A 26,758-nucleotide genomic window follows, 5' to 3' on the forward strand; every position below is an offset into this window, starting at 1 on the left:
ATTCCTTCAATAGTACTTGCATGCACCACAATGTAAAACTCCTCCAGAAATCACAAGAAACAACTGTTATTTGGGCAACCATGAAGAAAATCCTGAGGAGGAATTCCCAATCTTCAGCACTGAAGTCCTGGTTCTGTCTGTTTCTAATGTCCCAGGTTTAAGATCATTGGTTGTGTCCAGTCTCCAATGTCCCGGATTAAGGATCATTGGTTGTGTCCAGTCTCCAATGTCCCGGATTAAGGATCATTGGTTGTGTCCAGTCTCCAATGTCCCGGGTTAAGGATCATTGGTTGTGTCCAGTCTCCAATGTCCCGGATTAAGAGTCATTGGTTGTGTCCAGTCTCCAATGTCCCGGGTTAAGAATCATTGGTTGTGTCCAGTCTCCAATGTCCCGGGTTAAGAGTCATTGGTTGTGTCCAGTCTCCAATGTCCCGGGTTAAGAGTCATTGGTTGTGTCCAGTCTCCAATGTCCCGGATTAAGAGTCATTGGTTGTGTCCAGTCTCCAATGTCCCGGGTTAAGAATCATTGGTTGTGTCCAGTCTCCAATGTCCCGGATTAAGGATCATTGGTTGTGTCCAGTCTCCAATGTCCCGGATTAAGGATCATTGGTTGTGTCCAGTCTCCAATGTCCCGGATTAAGGATCATTGGTTGTGTCCAGTCTCCAATGTCCCGGGTTAAGGATCATTGGTTGTGTCCAGTCTCCAATGTCCCGGGTTAAGAATCATTGGTTGTGTCCAGTCTCCAATGTCCCGGATTAAGGATCATTGGTTGTGTCCAGTCTCCAATGTCCCGGATTAAGGATCATTGGTTGTGTCCAGTCTCCAATGTCCCGGGTTAAGGATCATTGGTTGTGTCCAGTCTCCAATGTCCCGGTTGTTCTACAGGATTATAGGGATTATGAGGTTCATTATAAAAATAATAATAATCTGATAAGGAAGGACATCACAGGTCAGAACCTGGACTCTGAAGCTGAAGATTCTCCACCCGCTGAGTGTTCACATCACATCACCTTCTTCATGATCTGTAGAGTTTAAGCCTTGAAGATGAGCAAGCAATGCAGGCAGACAATGGGTGAAGGCAGCGGTATGGGGTGTATGGGAGGGACATTACCAGCAGAAAGAAAACCTTATAGATTCAGATCTCCAGTGAGGACACATCTGGAGCACGGGCAGCAGTTCTGGAGACCACAACTCCAGAGGAGCATTAAACTAAAAGAGAAAGAACAGCAGCTAGACGGTACATACGGCTTCAACAATCAAGCTCAGCAGTTGTAGACCCTTAAAGGACAAGTGAGCTTCCCCTTCCTGGAATCTACAGCCATGCTTCCCCTTCCTGGAATCTACAGCCATGCTTCCCCTTCCTGGAATCTACAGCCATGCTTCCCCTTCCTGGAATCTACAGCCATGCTTCCCCTTCCTGGAATCTACAGCCATGCTTCCCCTTCCTGGAATCTACAGCCATGCTTCCCCTTCCTGGACTCTACATTTATACAGGCCGAGGACACGGGACCTCCAGATCCCAGAAATGTTCCAATGTGCTGCCTGTTCTGCCCAAGGTTCTTCTATACTTCCTCCAACCATTGTAGGTGATCAAAGCAAGGAAGGCCACAGAGGATAACGTCACCCAGCATTATGGTGGATATTGGGACAAGGCAGACTGGGGGGAGGGGCTTATAGTGCACATATACAAAAAAGACTCCAACCACCACTAAGGTAATTTTGAGTGGAGCGAGGAGAAGCAGGAAATTCCACTTACCTTTCCAGCTCTGGTTCTCAGGTCCAGCTCAGCAAATTTCCTCTCACAATCTCCTCTCAAGTTCCAAAATCAGGGGTCAATCTTACTTAATGTAATAGGGAATCATTCAGCATCCAGGAAAGTGGGATCAGAGGGGGGATGGGATCATTTCCAGAGAAGTGTGTTAAAGTAGGCTAGCAAATGTATGATGGTTGCCCGAACATCCTCCACCATCAAGTGTTAAACCCAGACCATCTACAGAGGTGACCCTTCCAGAGGTAGAGTCTACCATCCATATCTTACCTACAGATCAAAGGGGCCAAATCAGGTGCAGACAAGGACTAGTGTATTTCCCTCTTTATATGGAGGACGTACGACTCTTCACCAGCTCACAACCCGCATGGCACAAACAATGTACGTAGGTCAATTTGGGAGGAAGCCAACCTGAAGGCACTGAGGAGTATCAGTATGGAAGAGACTGCGCTCACTTTTCAGGAGCACCAAGGACCACCTGACCATCTGAGGGACACCACAAGTCTCAGGTCATTGCTGATTATTCTCTGAACACGCTGTATGGCCCCGTATGGTCATGGACATGAAAGCTGATAATGTGCATCTTCCTCAGGCTGAGTTTTATGCAAACAGGAAAATATTCTGGCAAGTCACAAGTCAGGAGACAACCCCTCCTGGCCAACAAATGTTGACAATCTCAGGAAAGTGCTTGCAGAGATTGTGATTTATTCAGTTTTTAATATCAAATCCACCAGAAGAGTAATCTCAAATCAGAGTTCAAATCTTCGATATGGTGCTATTGTATTAGTAAACACCCGTTGGTTCTTGCTGAGACTCTGATCCTACTCACTACAAATTCAATTCCAAATGACACTTCCACCTCAGGAAGTATCACAGGGGGGGCCAAGAGCCATTCAATCAACAAGCAGATGGTATGGTTGGAGTCATCATTAGACTCTGTTTTCTGAACATATATCAGGAAGTGTGGGAAATGGCCTTTACAGTTGTCACTGAACAAGTGTCCCCATTTCAAGATTTCCCCTCCATTCCCGGTCACAGGGGTTCTAACCCGTTCCTAATATATCCAGAGCAAAAAAAAAAAAAAAAAAAAAAGGAATCCAGACTTACCTAGAATTTCCTTATCCTGGGATACACCATGGGTCATAGACTCGTATAGTCAGGTAATTGGAAAATGGCAAAGGATTTAAGGACACCCCCACCCTGGGCGTTCCCCTTTAATCCTCCCCTAATCTATGACCCTCAGTTTTGTAGCAAGCAATGCAGAATAACACGTGAATAAAAGGGAGGGTGTCCTGTACTGTCCTCCAAAGATATGGAATTTACTAATTAAATTTCCTCTTCTCTTATCTTCCTGTACAGGACACAGGTTGGATATTCACAGACCTCGGGACGTTACCCAACCCTTCTCATTCATTAGGGGCCCCCCCCAACAAGGCAAACAGAACTGAGCCAACAAAAATGGTCACACCCAGGAGGGTGATGGCTGTCTAACTTTGGAGCTGCACACCCGACCGGCAGCAAAAAGCCAAAAAAGCAAAAGCAAAAAGCAAAAAGCAGTGACCCCGCAGCCCTGTTACCCAGCACATGGGACTCCCCTACCTTGGGAACACCCCTTGCATCGCACAATGGCCAGAGGAACTGAGCACCAGGACCACTCCCACCATCCCACTCCCAGGACCACTCCCACATGCTCCTCGGCCACCACAGGCAAGATGGTGCCTGCTCCTGCTAAGGCTTCTATTCAGCAAACGGGACCTACTGGGGGCTTGAAGAGCTCTGCGCAATCTGCAGCATCAAGGCTCCCCCTCCTCTAAGTCTTCTCCACCGCAGCGATCCCCAGCCTCCACCGAGTCACTGCTTGAGCAGAGTTTGGATGACTTAATCTCCTCCTAGTCCATACAATCCCCGGCCAGATTGACTGGCTCTGAAACACTTGCTAGCTCGCTCTTCCTTGAGGACGTGGATCACCAGGCTCCCTTTGGTAAATTTTCAGATCTTTTGGAACAAGGCCTTGCTAAAAACGGCAAAACAAATTACGATGATCAAGGCTGACTTGCAAGAGCTGGGCATCAGGACTGATTCTATTGAGCACAAGCTGGAGGCTACGGTCACTCGTACCAATCAGAACACGGCCTACCAAAATTGAGGACTTAGAACTGTTCCAGATGATATAATTTCCGTATTCGTGGACTGCCAGAACTAGGTCACCAATATTGATTCCGCTGTGCACACCTTTCTACGTTATTACCTGAGCTGCCTAACCTTCGCCTTGATCTAGACAGGGCCCACCGTGCGTTGCAACCGTTGCGCTCTGATGGGCCGTCTCGGGATATCATTGTCAAGCCTTAATACTACAAAACCAAGGAGCTGGTTATGCAGAAGTCTAGAGATGCAACTTCCCTTTCCCTCCTTGGCCATGAAATCCAATTTTTTGGGGACATCTCCCCTTCATGGCTCAGGACCTTGAAGCCTTTACTGCAGGTGCTGACACCTAAAGTTGTCAAGTATAGATGGGCATGACCTTTTTGTTTGTCCTTTGCTTACACCAATCATCAACATTCCTTCAGGACCTTCCAGGAGGGAGAGGAAGTGTTACTCCATCTTGGCCTGATCTCCCGGGATGGCTCACCATTGCAAACCTCCGCTTCTACAACCACTGGCTGCCCTGACGGCTCTACCCACTTCTGTCTCTGCTTTGGCATGAAGACTTATCTAGGCGAGCTGAGACCTCTAAACCCCCCTGAAACAGCGGGGATGGTCCTATACAGGAACTGGGCGCCTCACCTCACTTTATTTGCTTTTATCCCTGCTGGGAGTGGCAGGTTCTGGAGGACCATTTACTGACTAAATCTGGAACTTTAGCTTCTTAAATGTTTAATTTTCTGTCTCCTGGGGGGGAGGGGGGGTTGTTTCGGGGAACTCCCTGTCTGGTGGGCTGTGGGCCTTTCTGGGACAGGGACTAAAGTTGTGATTCTCTTTGGGAGACATGGTGTTTTTATTGCACATTCAGTTAGGTCCATATATATTTGGACACAGGCACAATTTTTCTTTTTTCAGGTATTTATCAAAACATATTCAAGCTCTAGTTCTAGAATGGATATGGGCGGACAGTGCGCACTCTCAGGTGTAATGAGGGTATGTACATTCAGATTGGGGGAGGGGTTTATGAATCACAGCTCTTAAGGGTAGCGATCCCACCTTTTTCAAGGGACCAAAAGTAATTGGACAATTGAATCAAAAGCTGTTTCATGGCCAGATGTGGGCTAATCCTTTATTTCTAAATCAATGAAGCAGGTAGAAGGTCCGGAGTTGATTCTAAGTGCGGGATTTGGAATCTATTGCTGTGAACCTCCATCATGCGTTCAAAGGAGCCTTCTATGCAAGTAAAACCGGCCATTGTAAGGCTTCAAAAATGAAACTAATCCATCAGAGAGATCGCAGCAACATTAGGAGTGACCAAATCATCAGTCTGGTCCATTCTGAGGAAAGAACGCACTGGTGAGCTCAGCAACATAAAAAGGCATGGACGTCCATGGAAGACAACAGTGGTGGATAATCACAGGATCCTCTCTATGGTAAAGAAAACCCATTCACAACATCCAGACAAGTGAAGGACACTCTCCAGGAGGTGGGCGTATCACTGTCAAAGTCTACAATCAAGAGAAGACTTCACGAGAGCAAATACAGAGGGTTCACCACAAGGTGCAAATACAGAGGGTTCACCACAAGGCGCAAATCATTCATAAGCCTGATGAATAGTAAAGCCAGATTAGACTGCCAAAAAAAAAAAAAATCCTAAAAAAGCCGGACCAGTTCTGGAAAAGCATTCTTTGGGCGGATGAAACTAAGATGAATCTGTACCAGAATGACGGGAAGAAAAAAGCGTGGAGATGTCTTGGAACAGCTCATGATCCAAAGCACACAACATCATCTGTAAAACATGGTGGAGGCAGTGTGATGGCATGGGCGGAGGTAGTGTGATGGCATGGGCGGAGGTAGTGTGATGGCATGGGCGGAGGTAGTGTGATGGCATGGGTGGAGGTAGTGTGATGGCATTGGTGGAGGCAGTGTGGTGGCATGGGCGGAGGTAGTGTGATGGCATGGGCATGCATGGCTTCCAGTGGCACTGGGTCATTAGTGTTTATTGATGATGTGACAGAAGACAGAAGCAGCCGGATGAATTCTGCTGTGTTTACAGATCTACTGTCAGCCCAGATTCTGCCAAATGCAGCAAAGCTGATTGGACGGCGCTTCACAGTACAGATGGACAATGATCCAAAACACACTGCAAAAAGCAACCCAGGAGCTTTTGAAGGAAAAGTGCAATATTCTGCAAAGGCTGAGTCAATCGCCTGATCTCAACCCAATTGAGCATGCATTTCACTTGCTGACGGCAAAACTAAAGGCAGAAAGACCCACAAAGAACAACTGAAGACAGCTGAAGTTAGAGCCTGGCAAAGCATCAGAAAGGAGGAAACCCAGTCTTTGGTCATGTCCATGGGTCCAGACTTCAGGCAAAGCATGAGAAAAGAGGAAACCCAGTCTTTGGTCATGTCCTTGGGTTCCAGACTTCAGGCAGTCATTGCCAGTAAAGGATTCTCAACAAAATATTACAAATGAACATTTTATTAATGATTATATTCAATTGTCCAATTACTTTTGATCCCTTGAAAAAGAGGGCGTGGCTACTCTTAGAGCTGTAAAATCCTTTCTAAACCCTTCCTCCAATTTGGATGTACAAACCCTCAAATTAAACCTGAGAGTGTGCACTTTCAGCCCATATCCATTATATAATTATAGCTTGAATATGTTTTGGTAAATACCTGAAAAAAATCTAAAATTGTGCCTGTGTCCAAATATATATGGACTGAACTGTATGTTTATGATTGTACATTTGCGAAGGTTCTTTCATTATAGTAATTTATGGCTTTGACCTGGTCGGGTTGTCGTACACCTTCAATTGTGCCAATATCGCTTTTATTTTTTAATCTCTCTCTTACTAATCTTTTTTTTTTTTCCTTTTATTTGCAGATCTAGGTCCAGGTTTGTGCCATTCCATCCACGTCAGGATGCACTGGGACCTAGTGGGATGTGCTCTTTTTGGGAGAAGGTGGGTGTTGTAAAATGCCATGGAGATTCTGCTTTGATACTATGAATATACCTACCGCTTCCCCAACCCCCTGTAGGGTGATATCTCACAACACACTAGGTCTCAATATTCCTGTCTAGCACCGAAAGGCGTTTTAACATCACCATACATGTGATGGGGATATTCTCCCTTGGCAGGTGACACTTTCCCCATTCCTACAAGCCTTCTTTTTTACACAAATATTACACAGTATTTTTCTTAGCAAATGCCTGACTAAACTAGAGGTGTTGCTATCTGTTTTGCCAAATGTATCTCCTTCACTTTACAACAAAAGATCCGGGACCCTGATGGGCGGTTCCTCTTGGGAAAGGGTTTGGGGGGGTGAACAGCTCTGCACTTTTCTATGCCCTGAAAAGTGGCCAAGCTACTTTTATGACTAAACTGAAGCACACATTGGCTCCGTACCTGGAGGTTCAAACTATATGCAGAGGACACTAATCTAGCTCTTGACCTGAGCCTAGATAAGTCCAATCCCAAGCACTCTGTACTCAAGAGGGCTCCTAAAGCGGGCACTTGTGCGGCCCCTCACTCCACTTATTCGTGCATCGATCATACTTTGGTTTCGTGAGCTCTGGTACCCGGTGCCATCAAAGCCACTATTAGAGAAGGGGCCTGGTCCGACCATTCCCTAGTATCTGTTCCCTGACGGCTTTATCTGTGCCCCTTCAGGAAATGCAATGATGTCTAAATGAATTCCTGCTCCCAGATCCCTGTTGGTGTGCAGATATCAGGCTTAGCTTGGCTCAGCATTTCCAGGACAACGTCACAGAGGATGTCTCTCCGGTATCCATATGGGCTGCCCATAAAGCAACAGTACGGGGTAAACTTATCCAGGTCTCCTCCCAACTGGCTCGGGCATGACAGGAACACTCAGGCTCTTGAGTGGGAACTAGGGTCCTTGCTCAGGACTCATAAGCGGTCTCCCAGTCCTTCTTTCCTCCAACAGATTGAACAGATGCGGCTTGAGCTTAACTTTGCGCTGAAAAGAAGCGTTTGTTAGGCCTCTACTCCTTTTTTATGCACAAAGACAGGACTGGCTCCCTCTTAGCTCACAAGCTAAAGCCTAAGACGCGCACACATGTGGTACCGAAGATCCGTTGCCAGGATGGTTCTTACTCTCAGAATCCCCAGAAGGTCTTAGAAGTGTTCAGACTCTATTACTCTTCTTTGTATAAAGCCCCAGCTGGGGACGACCCTCAATCTTGTGCATGATATTTGCAGGGCTTCCGTTTCCCCAAGATATCCTCTGATCATAAGAAGCCTTCACGGTACCCAAAATATTGGCGGTGATTAAAACTACGAAAATGGGTTCTGGCTCTATATTATCGCAAATTGCAAGACCTACTGGTCCCCCATAGAGCCGGGTTCTTGAAGGCCTTGAGGGATGGAACCCCCTTGGATCTTCCTTCGCAATTAGCATACATCTCGGTTAGGCCCAAGCCTGCTAACAATCCAGGTGAAGTGGGCGATTATCGCCCAATCTATCTGTTTGACAATGATCTTTAACTGTTCATGAAGGTATTGGCCACCAGATTGTCCTCTTTCATCCAGAGTTATATTCACAAGGACCAGGTGGGCTTTTATCCCAGGCAGACAAGGCCCAGATCAGATAAGGAGACCTATTAATATTATTTTGCATATGCAATCGGAATGGGCAGGAGGTACTCCTCAGAGGGGGTTGCTCTTATCCGTCGATTTGCAGAAAGCATTTGTCTCGGTGTCCTGGACATACAGGTTTCAAGTTCTGAAAGCCTGGGGATTCGGGCATTACTTTCTTAGGATTTTGGGAACTTTATAGTCACATCCAAAAGGCTAAGGTTAGGCTGGCGGACTATCACTCTGATCCTATTGGAATTGCGAGGGGTGTTAGGATACTATAGTTAACTATGAACACTTCCAAGGGGCACTTGTCAAGGGTGTCCCCGATCTCCTCATTTTTGCAATTGAAGCAGTTGCTATAGCCATATGGACCAATCCTGACATTTAAGGAGTCGTGTGGTCCTGCAGAACATAAATGCGCAATGTTTGCGGATGATATTCTCCTTTCTGTCACTTCCCCTCTCACCTCCCTTCCCATTATCATGCAGACACTATGGGACTTTGGCGTGCACTCAGGAATACGAGTAAACGAGACCAAGCCCTTAGTGTTAATATTCCTGACCCGTTGTATCAGAACATACGTGGCGCCTGCCCATTCTCATGGCAGCATGAAGTTCTACCCTGGTATGCTAGGAGTAAGGCTTTTGCCAAAACGCATTAGCATTTATGGATCCTGTACTTATACCTTGTAATCAATAAATAACTGGATTTAGAAGCACTCTAGTTGCTGGCTAATATTTCTGAAGATATCTGGTACCAGTGGATGGTCTCATCCTGAGCACCAGCCTCCAGCTGGGATTAATGAATGGTTGAGCTTGGGTGAGTTTGCTATATCTCATGAAGATCTACCCTACCTAGGCAAATACCTTTCTGCTTCTTATGCCTCCCTAGAGAAGGTTAATTATCCTCCCTTTTTTCGCCGTTTGGACGGTGCTCTGTCGGGACAGGCCTTGCACAATGTTTCGTGGTTTGGGAAAATACATGCGGTCAAAATGACCTTATTGCCCACAATACTCTGCTTCGCGCCCTGCCTGTACCCCTTCACAGGAGAGATCTCGCGCCACTCCAAATGAAAATTTTCAAATTTATCTGGGGAGCTAAAAGCCATAGCTCATGCTACGTTATACGCCCCTCGGAGTAATGGAGGGCTTGGGGTCCCTGACCTTTGGGCCTATTATAGGGCTGCCCAATTAATGCAATGGTCAGTGGTGTACTCCCATCATGAACAACCTGATTGGGTACATATAGAGCGGCAGGTGGTTCCTTCCCATACTATCGACTTCCTCTTGTGGCGTTCCCCTGCACATAGACCCTCCAAGTTGTCCCACTCATTCACACTTTGGAATAGTTTACACGATAATCCCACACTAGTGTCAGCTTTTACCCCTCTAGGCCATTTGTTTCATAATCCGAAATTCCCTCCAGGTATGGATGGATGTTCAAGCTTTTCAGTGGTGGACTGATAAGGGACTATATCGCATAGGACATTTTTTCACACATAGGGGCCCTTTTACACTCTCCCACTGTACTACAAATGTGGAAATGACTCCTAGCGAATGGTTCCGGTTTGCCCAGATTGATCATTTTGTAGGGACTCGTTACTCTGCCGTGGACCCTCCCTCACTGCTTATGGAAAGTGGTGTACTAAGCACCAGGGCTGGTGGGAAGGTATCTCCATGGCATATAACTCTTTGCTTACTTCACCCTAGCGTGGGAACGAGGCCTGGACTGCGATACAGAACCAGAGCTTTGGTGCTCGAAGCTTCAAAAATCCTACAAAAGGGCATATTAAAGGTTTCTCTCAGAGGCTAGTATCAAAGTTATCACTTGATGGTATTTAGTACCTACTCCCCTGGCTAGAACATTCCCTATGGCAGCGGGTCGCGACCCCTTTGGGGGTCGAACGACCATTTCCCAGGGGTCGCCTAAGACCATCGGAAAACACATATTTCCGATGGTCTTAGGAACCGAGACACCGCTCCTCTGACTCAGTCGATGTGTGGGCGGGATGACACGCTGCCCTGTCACCTGGCCACACCTCCGGGATCCCTCAACAACACCGCCTCCTCGCCGCTGATTGGCCACCGGAACTGTAGCTCAGGAGAGGCACACAGGCGGCCAATCACCGGCGAGGAGGTGGAGCTTGGAGAGGAGGAGCCGAGCGGCAGCGCGCGTAGATCGAAGAAGATCGAGGGAACTGCCGGAGTAAGTGAAGAGGAGAGCGGCCAGAGAAGGAAGACAGCTGACAGGTAAGTGAGAGAGCGAGCCCAGGCTGGAGCAGGGGTCAGCAAGGTAAGTATCATTGGTGTCAGTGGGAGGAATAGTGCCCCATCATTTGTGTGACTAATACCAACAATGGGGCACTATTTCTCCCACTGACACCAATGATGGGGCACTATTTCCTCCCCCCCCGCACTGACACCAACGATGGGGCACTATTCCTCCCCCCCACTGACACCAACGATGGGGCACTATTCCTCCCCCCCACTGACACCAACGATGGGGCACTATTCCTCCCCCCACCGACACCAACGATGGGGCACTATTCCCCCCCCGACCCCAAAGACGGGGCACTATTTCCCCCTCCACCACACTGACATCAATGATGGGGCACTATTCCTCCCACTGACACCAATGATGGGGCACTATTCCCCCCCACTGACACCAATGATGGGGCACTATTCCCCCCCACTGACACCAATGATGGGGCACTATTCCCCCCACTGACACCAATGATGGGGCACTATTCCCCCCACTGACACCAATGATGGGGCACTATTCCCCCCACTGACACCAATGATGGGGCACTATTCCCCCCACTGACACCAATGATGGGGCACTATTCCCCCCACTGACACCAATGATGGGGCACTATTCCCCCCACTGACACCAATGATGGGGCACTATTCCCCCCACTGACACCAATGATGGGGCACTATTCCTCCCACTGACACCAATGATGGGGCACTATTCCTCCCACTGACACCAATGATGGGGCACTATTCCTCCCACTGATACCAATGATGGGGCGCTATTCCTCCCACTGATACCAATGATGGGGCACTATTCCTCCCACTGACACCAATGATGGGGCACTATTCCCCCCCCTGACCCCAAAGATGGGGCACTATTTCCCCCTCCACCACACTGACATCAATGATGGGGCACTATTCCTCCCACTGACACCAACGATGGGGCACTATTCCTCCCACTGACACCAATGATGGGGCACTATTCCTCCCACTGACACCAATGATGGGACACTATTCCTCCACTGACACCAATGATGGGACACTATTCCTCCCACTGACACCAACGATGGGGCACTATTCCTCCCACTGACACCAACGATGGGGCACTATTCCTCCCACTGACACCAACGATGGGGCACTATTCCTCCCACTGACACCAACGATGGGGCACTATTCCCCCCACTGATACCAATGATGGGGCACTATTCCTCCCACTGACACCAATGATGGGGCACTATTCCTCCCACTGACACCAACGATGGGGCACTATTCCTCCCACTGACACCAACGATGGGGCACTATTCATCCCACTGACATCAGTGATGGGGCACTACTCCTTCCACTGACACCAATGATGTGGCACTACTCCTCCCACTGCAAAATTACAGTTATGAAGTAGCAACGAAAATAATTTTATGGTTGGGGGTCACCACAACATGAGGAACTGTATTAAGGGGTCGCGGCATTAGAAAGGTTGAGAACCACTGCCCTATGGCATCATCTGAGTGTTTCAGGGGTTCCTCATTGAGTGGCACCATACTTCACATTTGGTGGGAATGCCCTAGGATCCATGATTTCTGGAACAAGGTCTTCTCCATGCTTTGCAAATTATCTGGGCCTCCAATTGAACAGCGGGTCCAGATAGCGCTGCTGAATGAGCCACCACCAGGATTACTAAGTCCCATGCTCCCGTTAGCGGCCAAAATCACCATTGTGGGGTCATGGAAGAGGCCCTCTGTTTCCGTAAACTGCAGGAAACATAAGATATCCTGGACTGATTCGGAAGGTTGCTAGCATGACCAATGATAAACAATCTATGTTTGAACTCACACGGGAACCATCCTTTATAAAAGACAGCATTACCTTCTCAAATTTGATTAAGCACTACCTGCTCTCCTTGGATGCCTAGGTCTCCTCTTGTTCTCTTTTCTTTCCCCCCCCCGTTCATTTTCGACTCTTTGGGGGGAACCCCTCTGTGCTCCCTCCTTTGTCCTCTTACTAATATTTTTTGTCCTTTCTTCTGCATGTGTCAGTTGATTGTCGGCCCGTTGTCTATCATTAGGCATTTTGCTTTCTTCTATGAATGTTATTTTGCACTGTATTCTAGAGGGCGACTCTTCCAGACCTGTATTCTAGAGGGTGACTCTTCCAGACCTGTATTCTAGAGGGCGACTCTTCCACACCTGTATTCTAGAGGGTGACTCTTCCACACCTGTATTCTAGAGGGCGACTCTTCCACACCTGTATTCTAGAGGGCGACTCTTCCACACCTGTATTCTAGAGGGCGACTCTTCCACACCTGTATTCTAGAGGGCGACTCTTCCACACCTGTATTCTAGAGGGCGACTCTTCCACACCTGTATTCTAGAGGGCGACTCTTCCACACCTGTATTCTAGAGGGCGACTCTTCCACACCTGTATTCTAGAGGGCGACTCTTCCACACCTGTATTCTAGAGGGCGACTCTTCCACACCTGTATTCTAGAGGGCGACTCTTCCACACCTGTATTCTAGAGGGCGACTCTTCCACACCTGTATTCTAGAGGGCGACTCTTCCACACCTGTATTCTAGAGGGCGACTCTTCCACACCTGTATTCTAGAGGGCGACTCTTCCACACCTGTATTCTAGAGGGCGACTCTTCCAGACCTGTATTCTAGAGGGCGACTCTTCCACACCTGTATTCTAGAGGGCGACTCTTCCACACCTGTATTCTAGAGGGCGACTCTTCCACACCTGTATTCTAGAGGGCGACTCTTCCACACCTGTATTCTAGAGGGCGACTCTTCCACACCTGTATTCTAGAGGGCGACTCTTCCACACCTGTATTCTAGAGGGCGACTCTTCCAGACCTGTATTCTAGAGGGCGACTCTTCCAGACCTGTATTCTAGAGGGCGACTCTTCCAGACCTGTATTCTAGAGGGCGACTCTTCCAGACCTGTATTCTAGAGGGCGACGCTTCCAGACCTGTATTCTAGAGGGCGACGCTTCCAGACCTGTATTCTAGAGGGCGACGCTTCCAGACCTGTATTCTAGAGGGCGACGCTTCCAGACCTGTATTCTAGAGGGCGACTCTTCCAGACCTGTATTCTAGAGGGCGACTCTTCCAGACCTGTATTCTAGAGGGCGACTCTTCCAGACCTGTATTCTAGAGGGCGACTCTTCCAGACCTGTATTCTAGAGGGCGACTCTTCCAGACCTGTATTCTAGAGGGCGACTCTTCCAGACCTGTATTCTAGAGGGCGACGCTTCCAGACCTGTATTCTAGAGGGCGACTCTTCCAGACCTGTATTCTAGAGGGCGACGCTTCCAGACCTGTATTCTAGAGGGCGACGCTTCCAGACCTGTATTCTAGAGGGCGACGCTTCCAGACCTGTATTCTAGAGGGCGACGCTTCCAGACCTGTATTCTAGAGGGCGACTCTTCCAGACCTGTATTCTAGAGGGCGACTCTTCCAGACCTGTATTCTAGAGGGCGACTCTTCCAGACCTGTATTCTAGAGGGCGACTCTTCCAGACCTGTATTCTAGAGGGCGACTCTTCCAGACCTGTATTCTAGAGGGCGACTCTTCCAGACCTGTATTCTAGAGGGCGACTCTTCCAGACCTGTATTCTAGAGGGCGACTCTTCCAGACCTGTATTCTAGAGGGCGACTCTTCCAGACCTGTATTCTAGAGGGCGACTCTTCCAGACCTGTATTCTAGAGGGCGACGCTTCCAGACCTGTATTCTAGAGGGCGACTCTTCCAGACCTGTATTCTAGAGGGCGACGCTTCCAGACCTGTATTCTAGAGGGCGACGCTTCCAGACCTGTATTCTAGAGGGCGACTCTTCCACACCTGTATTCTAGAGGGCGACTCTTCCACACCTGTATTCTAGAGGGCGACTCTTCCACACCTGTATTCTAGAGGGCGACTCTTCCACACCTGTATTCTAGAGGGCGACTCTTCCACACCTGTATTCTAGAGGGCGACTCTTCCACACCTGTATTCTAGAGGGCGACTCTTCCACACCTGTATTCTAGAGGGCGACTCTTCCACACCTGTATTCTAGAGGGCGACTCTTCCACACCTGTATTCTAGAGGGCGACTCTTCCAGACCTGTATTCTAGAGGGCGACTCTTCCAGACCTGTATTCTAGAGGGCGACTCTTCCAGACCTGTATTCTAGAGGGCGACTCTTCCAGACCTGTATTCTAGAGGGCGACTCTTCCAGACCTGTATTCTAGAGGGCGACTCTTCCAGACCTGTATTCTAGAGGGCGACTCTTCCAGACCTGTATTCTAGAGGGCGACGCTTCCAGACCTGTATTCTAGAGGGCGACTCTTCCAGACCTGTATTCTAGAGGGCGACGCTTCCAGACCTGTATTCTAGAGGGCGACGCTTCCAGACCTGTATTCTAGAGGGCGACGCTTCCAGACCTGTATTCTAGAGGGCGACGCTTCCAGACCTGTATTCTAGAGGGCGACTCTTCCAGACCTGTATTCTAGAGGGTGACTCTTCCAGACCTGTATTCTAGAGGGTGACTCTTCCAGACCTGCCCATAGGCTTTGCCCTTGGGACTCCTCCCTCCACCCCTAGTACCTGAAGGTTGATATACCTCTCTAGCTTGTCATAGGCTATACCTTACTTACACAGATTGACCCAACATTGGATTTTATCTTCTGATTTCTGATGTAAATGTATGTTTTGGCTGTATAGATGCTCTAGAACGTCTTGTTACTGTCATTGTGAGACTTTGCAATTTTGAAACAAAAAAAACTCATTCACTGAGCTCTGGGGAAATTCCCCGGTAAAGTCAACAGCCTATTTGCCTTTAGTAAATCAACCCCACTGACTGCCTGGTTGCCGATTCTCACCTTTGCCGAGTCACGATGGGTTTTAGGCTGTAGAGTGCAAAGTGAGCGTTCCTAAATAAAATCTGAACTATGGAGACCGCCATTGCTGGTCTCTCCAGAAAGGCCAACCAATGGGCTCACTACTTTCCGAGTCTCTGACCTGCAACAAGTTTGTGGCCTTCACTCCAATTCCTGTCACTCTAGATATGAAATTACAGCAACCAGCATGTTCAGAAGGTCAGCAGAGTAAACCTTTCAACCAATCAGAAGCAGTCTAACTGCAGCACAGTGAATGAAGATAGCTTGCTATGGGTTACTTGAAGTCTGTACTTTGGGCAGAGTAGTGAAGGGTTAATACTCCCATCTTCTGTGTCCCATTGTGGAGATTTTCCTTCACTTCCTGCTCTAGAGACACAACAGATCTCTCCAAATGAGGGCTGTTGTCACCAGGACAGGAGTGTACCCAATGAAAGATTCCCCCAATTTCCTCTTCTGGTGACAACTAGAACATTCTGGACTTTGTATACCTTTGTATTCCAGGAAAATAGAAAACGATTGCCGATAACAGGAAGGTGAATTGTTACAATGTGGCCACATAGAAAACTATATATATTGTATTATAGGAGAGAAATCAGACAGCATACACTATGTAGAATATACTGGGATTACGCGGAACCCTCTCCGTACAAGATATCGGAACTACGCGGAACCCTCTCCGTACAAGATACCGGAACTACGCGGAACCCTCTCCGTACAAGATACCGGGACTACGCGGAACCCTCTCCGTACAAGATACCGGGACTACGCGGAACCCTCTCCGTACAAGATACCGGGACTACGCGGAACCCTCTCCGTACAAGATACCGGGACTACGCGGAACCCTCTCCGTACAAGATACCGGGACTACGCGGAACCCTCTCCGTACAAGATACCGGGACTACGCGGAACCCTCTCCGTACAAGATACCGGGACTACGCGGAACCCTCTCCGTACAAGATACCGGGACTACGCGGAACCCTCTCCGTACAAGATACCGGGACTACGCGGAACCCTCTCCGTACAAGATACCGGAACTACGCGGAACCCTCTCCGTACAAGATACCGGGACTACGCGGAACCCTCTCCGTACAAGATACCGGGACTACGCGGAACCCTCTCCGTACAAGATACCGGGACTACGCGGAACCCTCTCCGTACAAGATACCGGGACTGCGCGGAACCCTCTCCGTACAAGATACCGGGACTGCGCGGAACCCTCTCCGTACAAGATACCGGAACTACGCGGAACCCTCTCCGTACAAGATACAGGGACTACGCGGAACCCTCTCCGTACAAGATACCGGAACTACGCGGAACCCTCTCCGTACAAGATACCGGAACTACGCGGAACCCTCTCCGTACAAGATACCGGAACTACGCGGAACCCTCTCCGTACAAGATACCGGGACTACGCGGAACCCTCTCCGTACAAGATACCGGGACTACGCGGAACCCTCTCCGTACAAGATACCGGGACTACGCGGAACCCTCTCCGTACAAGATACCGGGACTACGCGGAACCCACTCCGTACAAGATACCGGGACTACGCGGAACCCTCTCCGTACAAGATACCGGGACTACGCGGAACCCTCTCCGTACAAGATACCGGGACTACGCGGAACCCACTCCGTACAAGATACCGGGACTACGCGGAACCCTCTCCGTACAAGATACCGGGACTACGCGGAACCCACTCCGTACAAGATTCCGGGACTACGCGGAACCCACTCCGTACAAGATACCGGGACTACGCGGAACCCACTCCGTACAAGATACCGGGACTACGCGGAACCCACTCCGTACAAGATACAGGGACTACGCGGAACCCTCTCCGTACAAGATACCGGGACTACGCGGAACCCTCTCCGTACAAGATACCGGAACTACGCGGAACCCTCTCCGTACAAGATACCGGGACTACGCGGAACCCTCTCCGTACAAGATACCGGGACTACGCGGAACCCTCTCCGTACAAGATACCGGGACTACGCGGAACCCACTCCGTACAAGATACCGGGACTACGCGGAACCCTCTCCGTACAAGATACCGGGACTACGCGGAACCCACTCCGTACAAGATACCGGGACTACGCGGAACCCTCTCCGTACAAGATACCGGAACTACGCGGAACCCTCTCCGTACAAGATACCGGAACTACGCGGAACCCTCTCCGTACAAGATACCGGAACTACGCGGAACCCTCTCCGTACAAGATACCGGGACTACGCGGAACCCTCTCCGTACAAGATACCGGGACTACGCGGAACCCTCTCCGTACAAGATACCGGGACTACGCGGAACCCTCTCCGTACAAGATACCGGGACTACGCGGAACCCTCTCCGTACAAGATACCGGGACTGCGCAGAACCCTCTCCGTACAAGATACCGGGACTGCGCGGAACCCTCTCCGTACAAGATACCGGGATTGCGCGGAACCCTCTCCGTACAAGATACCGGGATTGCGCGGAACCCTCTCCGTACAAGATACCGGGATTGCGCGGAACCCTCTCCGTACAAGATACCGGGATTGCGCGGAACCCTCTCCGTACAAGATACCGGGATTGCGCGGAACCCTCTCCGTACAAGATACCGGGATTGCGCGGAACCCTCTACGTACAATATACAGGGATTATGCTGAACCCTCTACGTACAATATACCGGGATTACGCAGAACCCTCTCCGTACAATATACAGGGATTATGCTGAACCCTCTCCGTACAAGATACCGGAACTACGCGGAACCCTCTCCGTACAAGATACCGGAACTACGCGGAACCCTCTCCGTAGAATATACCAGACTATATTGAACCCTCTCTGTAGAATATACCGGACTATATTGAACCCTCTATGTAGAATATACCGGACTATATTGAACCCTCTATGTAGAATATACCGAACTATATAGAACACTCGTAACAACTGTATGTGTGGAGCAGGGGCGGACTGACAACTCATGGGGCCCCCGGGCAATAGGGGATCATGGGGCCCCTGTGTCCTTGCCCAAACTCAAAAAAGCCTATGAAAAAAAAATATAAAAAAAAAAAAAAAAAGGCACCAGGGGCATCTCATGGGGCCCCCTACTGTCCCCGGGCCCTCAGGCAATGCCCGAGTTTCCAAATGGTCAGTCCGCCCCTGGTGTGGGGGTGCAGGAAAAGTACTAAAACGGTCCGCAAATCTCGTGGTTATTGAACAGGAGAAGGAATCTCCCCATAGGATTGCACTGCTGACAGAGGAACATACAAGCCCCGGGTTCCACAGGGTAGATTGGCGCCAGAGACCCAAAAGGTCCCCAGTAGGCAACAGGGAAAAGCCCCGCAGTCGAACAGATATCGAGGCTGCAATGAGACCCGACCCCCTCCCACCCCAAACAAACAACATCCAGACAGTGAAGAAATCATCATCTGAGAGGAGTTGGAAAAGAGATGTGAGAACATGGCCTGGAGGAGAAGGAAGACCAAAACCAATGAAGCTCCAAAGCAACAAGGCACCACCACATCCCTGTGCAGGACCAGCAAGGACCCTACACAACACCACCAACCCATAAAAAAAAATATAACCCCACACCAGAAGCCATGGCAACGGGGAAGGCAACCATGGAAGAAGGAGAAGAACCAAGCCATTCCGACACCCCAGAATTATTGGAGGAAGAAGAGGGAAGAAAACCAAGAGACATCGGACACAAAGTCCTGAGGAAGAAGGGGCATCAGGCCCAGAATAAGGGCACAAGCTCTAATTTATACCCCTAAACAGTACACAGGGCCAGGTTCTAAACCAGTCCTTACTGCAGAAAAGTTGGGGTTTTGTTCATGGAGAGGTACCTGGTGCGAAATGAAAAAAAAAAAATTATATATATAAGTCGGACTGGAAGGACTTTGAGGGTTTTAGAGATTCGATGGGGTACTCTGCTGACATGAAACATTCAAATTCGTCTGTAAAACAGTCACAGAGGTAAAGTCTCTCCGTGTACTTTGTGAATTAATTCGGCCTTGGTGGGATCGAAGGACATGCAGGTGTCTCGCTCTGATAACATTTGTCGCTCTGATTCCTGCGGTTTACCTTTGATGTTCTGTTCAAGGAGAGCTCCCAATTATGGAGTTAACCCCCTCGTATGCAGAGGACTGTTCCGCGACTCTGTCCAGCTAATATCGGCTCTTCATCTGCATGCCGCTCTGCTCACAACTTTCAAAGCCGGAATTACAGCGGTGGACTTTGAAAATGGCGAAATCTGAATTCATACTGTGAGCTCCCGCAGAAGAGCCCAAGAACCACCAGCTGTGCGTGTGAGTGGACTGCGATGTGCCGGTGACTTATTTGTCCTCCACAAACTGGTGACACATGGAGGTGTCTGGAGAAGGAATCCCAATCATCTCCGGGGAAGACAACTCATTCCACCATCACATGCCCAGATTCATCCAGAGAAGGAATCCCAATCATCTCCGGGGAAGACCACTCATTCCACCATCACATTCCCAGATTCATCCAGAGAAGGAATCCCAATCATCTCCGGGGAAGACCACTCATTCCACCATCACATTCCCAGAGTCATCCAGAGAAGGAATCCCAATCATCTCCGGGGAAGACAACTCATTCCACCATCACATGCCCAGATTCATCCAGAGAAGGAATCCCAATCATCTCCGGGGAAGACCACTCATTCCACCATCACATTCCCAGATTCATCCAGAGAAGGAATCCCAATCATCTCCGGGGAAGACCACTCATTCCACCATCACATTCCCAGAGTCATCCAGAGAAGGAATCCCAATCATCTCCGGGGAAGACCACTCATTCCACCATCACATTCCCAGAGTCATCCAGAGAAGGAATCCCAATCATCTCCGGGGAAGACAACTCATTCCACCATCACATTCCCAGAGTCATCCAGAGAAGGAATCCCAATCATCTCCGGGGAAGACAACGCATTCCACCATCACATTCCCAGATTCATCAGGAGAAGGAACCCCAATCATCTCCGGGGAAGACGACTCATTCCACCATCACATTCCCAGATTAATCAGGAGAAGGAATCCCAATCATCTCCAGGGAAGACAACTCATTCCACCATCACATGCCCAGATTCATCCAGAGAAGGAATCCCAATCATCTCCGGGGAAGACAACTCATTCCACCATCACATTCTCAGATTCATCCAGAGAAGGAATCCCAATCATCTCTAGGGAGGACTTCATTCCACCATCACATTCATCAGGAGAAGGAATCCCAATCATCTCCGGTGAAGACGACTCATTCCACCATCACATTCCCAGATTCATCCAGAGAAGGAATCCCAATCATCTCCGGGGAAGACAACGCATTCCACCATCACATTCCCAGATTCATCAGGAGAAGGAATCCCAATCATCTCCGGGGAGGACAACTCATTCCACCATCACATTCCCAGATTCATCCAGAGAAGGAATCCCAATCATCTCCGGGGAAGTCCACTCATTCCACCATCACATTCCCAGATTCATCCAGAGAAGGAATCCCAATCATCTCCGGGGAAGACAACTCATTCCACCATCACATGCCCAGATTCATCCAGAGAAGGAATCCCAATCATCTCTAGGGAGGACTTCATTCCACCATCACATTCATCAGGAGAAGGAATCCCAATCATCTCCGGGGAAGACGACTCATTCCACCATCACATTCCCAGATTCATCAGGAGAAGGAATCCCAATCATCTCCGGGGAAGACAACTCATTCCACCATCACATGCCCAGATTCATCCAGAGAAGGAATCCCAATCATCTCCGGGGAAGACAACTCATTCCACCATCACATTCCCAGATTCATCCAGAGAAGGAATCCCAATCATCTCCGGGGAAGACAACTCATTCCACCATCACATTCCCAGATTCATCAGAAGGAATCCCAATGTCTTTGGGGAGGACTTCTCATTCCACCAATCTCAGGGGGCCCATCCCCCCCCCCCCCCAACTAATCTCAGGGGGCCCATCCCACCCCCCACCATTCTCAGGGGGCCCATCCCACCCCCCACCATTCTCAGGGGGCCCATCCCACCCCACACCAATCTCAGGTATATCAATGAGGATGGGGTGGGGGGCTAATAGTGAGAAGAACTGGGGCGTGATGCAAAGGACTGGTGAAGGGGGGGGGGGCGCAGCAGAGTGCCAGTCCTCTCTCTCCTGCAGGGACTCTACTTCTAGGAGCACTCACCTCCCACATGTACACATTGTTCTTCACCTGCGATCGCTTCTTCTTCTCACCAACAAAAGGTCCAAATTTCTTCCCTCGGGGGAGGGGCTTCCTGGCCCAGACACCTAGAAGAGGAATTCGGGAGTCATGTTATTCATGGTGGAGATATGTGTGACACTCGGGGGTGAGACCGGGAGGGGGAGGGGCGGGGTTGCTCTGATAAAATGATTTTCCTTCTCTATGAACTTTCCAAGAAAATGTGATATTCCATTAAGAGATAATGCCCCAGCACAGCCCCTCCCCCCACTTACATGTCATAGACCTTCTGGGTGGGGATAATTACTGTCTGTGCCGGCCCAGCTCCTCTGCCCCTCCCTCTTCTGGAGGAAAGTTTTCTGTCCCTGAAGACAGTTTGCAGGTTACAAGATAGTATTCCTCTTCTCCAATGAAGGCTTCCCCCCCCCCAAATACCGTCTCAGGGTTTGCTGGACCTCCATCCTGCTGTCCTGGGCTTTGTGAAGGTGGGTTGGTTGCCCCTCCATGAACAGAGTGTGTCATGACCCATCCCCTGGAACTTTCTAGGACTGGGAGGACATCCAGCGGGGGTTCCATCACCCCTGTGGGTTGCCTGTGACTGACAGCCTCAGCTCTGTTCCTGTGTACTGTGTGAAGGGGGAGGGGGTCCCTTCCCTCCAATCAGCTTTCAGAACTCCCCTCACTGAGCTCTGCAGTGTGTCATTTTAGCTCCCTGACCCCTTTTTTTTGAAAGCTCAGACAAGCTGTATAAATCCTGGACTTTGAAAGACTGGAGAGAAGACTTCAGCTAAACAGGTACAACTTATGTAGGAGGATTGGTCTCATCTCTGTGTATCACCGGAGGCCACTCCCATCACGGGGGGGGGGGGGGGTTTACAGACACCTTGATGAACTTCCAGACTCACATTTACAGCAACAAAAGGATTGCTGATGGCGACTCACCCAATCTCAGCTCATCCACCGCGGACGCACCCAGCGCCACTTCCTCAGGAAGCCCCCTCAGCACATGACCCGGTACATCGGCCAATGACTCGGCTGCTTCTTGGAACTTTACTGCATCCTATGAGCCAAAGATACAAACCGAGGATCAGAGAATGGAGGAGGACCCTTCCCATCCCAAAATATTCCCAAGGACCCTTCCCATCCCAAAATGTTCCCAAGGACCCTTCCCATCCCAAAATGTTCCCAAGGACCCTTCCCATCCCAAAATGTTCCCAAGGACCCTTCCCATCCCAAAATATTCCCAAGGACCCTTCCCATCCCAAAATGTTCCCAAGGACCCTTCCCATCCCAAAATGTTCCCAAGGACCCTTCCCATCCCAAAATGTTCCCAAGGACCCTTCCCATCCCAAAATGTTCCCAAGGACCCTTCCCATCCCAAAATATTCCCAAGGACCCTTCCCATCCCAAAATATTCCCAGATTTCCACACCTGCAGGAAATCGCGGCGTGATCTGGGGGGGGGGGGGGGGGAGCGAACATTTCCGGGATGATCTGATGAGACTGTAAGGATCTGGGAGGGGGGGGGAGTAATAGACAGTTTGGCTGCTGTATTTTCACCCCCCCCAAACCCAACACAGCAGAAAGAGGGGGGCATACACGTGGTATCAAAACACCCCATTGTGCCTGGTGGGCGGTGCTTCCGCTGAGTGTGACCCATTCCAGTGAGAGCCGGGCGATGCGGGTGTTCGAGGGTTGCACAGGTGCTGGAAAAGGTGACATTACCTCCTGTCAGCCCCTCTGAGAGGCCATATAGTGCGGGTCACTCTTCAGAGGGGCGAAGTCACCACCGTGTACGCTCCGTCAGCGAGGTCACCACCCCTTTGTTTACATTCGGATGACATGGGGTCATAGCTGCCTGCGGCCAGAGAAAGGGAATTGCGGGTCAGCAGGCAGAGGGCGATGATGCAGGATGAAGGGCGATGACGTGGGGGGCGGAGAGCCAATGATGCGGAGCCATGACGCGGGGGTGGAGAGCCATGACGCAGGGGGGGGGGGGGGGGGGAGAGCCGTGACGCGGGGGCGGAGAGCCAATGACGCGGGGCCATGACGCGGGGGCGGAGAGCCATGACGCGGGGGGGGGGGGGGGGAGCCATGACGCGGGGGGCAGAGAGCCAATGACGCGGGGCCATGACGCGGGGGCAGAGAGCCATGATGCAGGGGCAGAGAGCCATGACGCAGGGGCAGAGAGCCATGACGCAGGGGCAGAGAGCCATGACGCGGGAGCAGAGAGCCATGACGCGGGAGCAGAGAGCCAATGACGCGGGGCCATGACGCGGGGGCGGAGAGCCAATGACTCGGGGCCATGACGCGGGGGCGGAGAGCCATGACGCGGGGGGGGGGGGGGGAGAGCCATGACGCGGGGGGCAGAGAGCCATGACGCAGGGGCAGAGAGCCATGACGCAGGGGCAGAGAGCCATGACGCGGGAGCAGAGAGCCAATGACGCGGGGGCGGAGGGCTAATGACGCGGAGGCCATGACGTGGGGGGCGGAGAGCCAATGACGCGGGGCCATGATGCGGGGGGCGGAGAGCCATGACGCAGGGGCGGAAAGCCATAACGCAGGAGCAGAGAGCCATGACGAGGGGGTGGAGAGCCAATGACGCGGGGCCATGACACGGGGGGCGGAGAGCCAATGACGCGGGGGCGGAGGGCCAATGACGCGGGGCCATGACGCGGGGGCCATGACGCGGGGGCGGAGAGCCAATGACGCGGGGCCATGATGCGGGGGGCGGAGAGCCATGACGCAGGGGCGGAAAGCCATAACGCAGGAGCAGAGAGCCATGACGAGGGGGTGGAGAGCCAATGACGCGGGGCCATGACACGGGGGGCGGAGAGCCAATGACGCGGGGGCGGAGGGCCAATGACGCGGGGCCATGACGCGGGGGCCATGACGCGGGGGCGGAGAGCCAATGACGCGGGGGCCATGACGCGGGGGCGGAGGGCTATGATGCGGGGGCGGAGGGCTAAGACGCGGGGGCCATGACGCAGGGGCGGAGGGCTATGACGCGGGGGCCATGACGCGGGGGCGGAGGGCTATGACGCGGGGGCCATGACGCGGGGGCGGAGGGCTATGACGCGGGGGCCATGACGCGGGGGCGGAGGGCTATGACGCGGGGGCCATGACGCGGGGGCGGAGGGCTATGACGCGGGGGCCATGACGCGGGGGCGGAGGGCTATGACGCGGGGGCAATGACGCGGGGGCGGAGGGCCATGACGCGGGGGCGGAGGGCTATGACGCGGGGGCGGAGGGCTATGACGCGGGGCCATGACGCGGGGGCGGAGGGCTATGACGCGGGGCCATGACGCGGGGGCATGACGCGGGGGCATGACGCGGGGCCATGACGCGGGGGCCATGACGCGGGGGCGGAGGGCCATGACGCGGGGCCATGACGCGGGGGCAGAGGGCCATGACGCGGGGCCATGACGCGGGGGCAGAGGGCTATGACTCGGGGGTGGAGAGCCAATGACGCGGGGCCATGACACGGGGGCGGAGGGCTATGATGCGGGGGCGGAGAACCAATGACGCGGGGGCCATGACTCAGGGGCCATGACGCGGGGGCAGAGGGCTATGACGCGGGGGCAGAGGGCCATGATGCGGGGGCCATGACGCGGGGGCGGAGAGCCATGATGCGGGGGCCATGACGCGGGGGCGGAGAGCCATGATGCGGGGGCCATGACGCGGGGGCGGAGAGCCATGATGCGGGGGCCATGACGCGGGGGCGGAGGGCCATGATGCGGGGGCCATGACGCGGGGGCGGAGGGCCATGATGCGGGGGCCATGACGCGGGGGCGGAGGGCCATGATGCGGGGGCCATGACGCGGGGGCGGAGGGCCATGATGCGGAGGCCATGACGCGGGGGCGGAGGGCTAATGACGCGGGGCCATGACGCGGGGGCGGAGGGCTATGACGCGGGGCCATGACGGGGGGGCGGAGGACCATGATGCGGGGATGGGGGGCCATGACGCGGGGGCGGAGGGCTATGACGCGGGGGCCAGGACGGGGGGGCGGAGGGCCATGACGCGGGGATGGGGGGCCATGACGCGGGAGCGGAGGGCTATGATGCGGGGGGCGGAGGGCTATGACACGCCTGGACGATGACTGGAGTGCAGGGACTACACTGTCAGGTCCCCCAGCAGCCTCTCTGATAGGAGACGTGTACTTACAGTGTGCCGGGCTGGACCAATGGGATTTCTTTACTGCCAGCGGGTGGCACAGCCCGGCACCGCGACTCTCGTACATTGCGGTGAATTTCCCGGTTTTTGTGTGCGCCCCCTGTTGACCTCTGCGGTGATTGGACACGGCAGATTGCAGCCCAATAATTTTCACTGTATACCTGCTGATCGTCTGTGGCCAATCACAGCACAGAGGTCTTGGTTTTCAAACACACAGAACAGCGATCTGGCCGTTTCTTCTCCCCGATATCAGCTTGGAGTTCAGGGAGAAAAGAGCCAGATCTGTGGGGAAAAGCCTCTTCCCGGCCGGGGTCATGAGGACAGTGACAGCACTGATCACTATTAGGGTCACTGGTGATGTCACTTAGTGTCCCTCCCACCTCATGTCAGTTCGTGTCAGATTGCCCGCCACACTATTACAGTCCCACTACGCTGATCCCCACCATTACCAGTAGAACATCTGTAGCCCATATTCCATAGTCTGTAGACTCACACAAACCAATCAATATGCACGGATTGGGATGGATTTGACCAAAGACACGCAGAATACATTGATGACGAAATTTGATTTTATTGGAAATGTTTTATAACAGAAAGTCGAATTTTTTTTTTTTTTTTTAACAAATTGGGGTTTTATTTTTACCACCAAAGAAAGCTCTACACATGAAAAATAGAAAATTATAGAAAGGTCTCCTGGGTACAGTGTTGCATGACCAACCAGGTAAAGTAACGCAGTGCTGAA

At 51.5% G+C, this 26,758-nt stretch overlaps 1 protein-coding gene across 2 annotated transcripts in view; it reads right to left on the reverse strand.

The window, feature by feature from the left end:
- PRDM2 (PR/SET domain 2) overlaps positions 1–26,758 on the reverse strand; it is a 110,815-nt gene that overhangs the window by 57,810 nt on the left and 26,247 nt on the right. Inside the window, exons 3-4 of one of the 2 annotated variants that reach the window (XM_089663143.1) lie at positions 22,785–22,902; positions 21,828–21,931 (exon numbers count right to left, since the gene is read on the reverse strand). In XM_089663143.1, coding sequence (XP_089519269.1) covers positions 21,828–21,931; positions 22,785–22,902 — 222 coding nt within the window. Of the gene's footprint in view, positions 1–1,112; positions 1,211–21,827; positions 21,932–22,784; positions 22,903–26,758 lie in introns of those variants that run through there. The other variant, XM_089663144.1, reaches the window with a different exon arrangement.

Source organism: Staurois parvus, unplaced genomic scaffold (genome assembly GCF_062004578.1).
Source record: "Staurois parvus isolate SC_StPar_1 unplaced genomic scaffold, SC_StPar_1.0 ptg001633l, whole genome shotgun sequence".
Lineage (NCBI taxonomy): Eukaryota > Metazoa > Chordata > Amphibia > Anura > Ranidae > Staurois > Staurois parvus.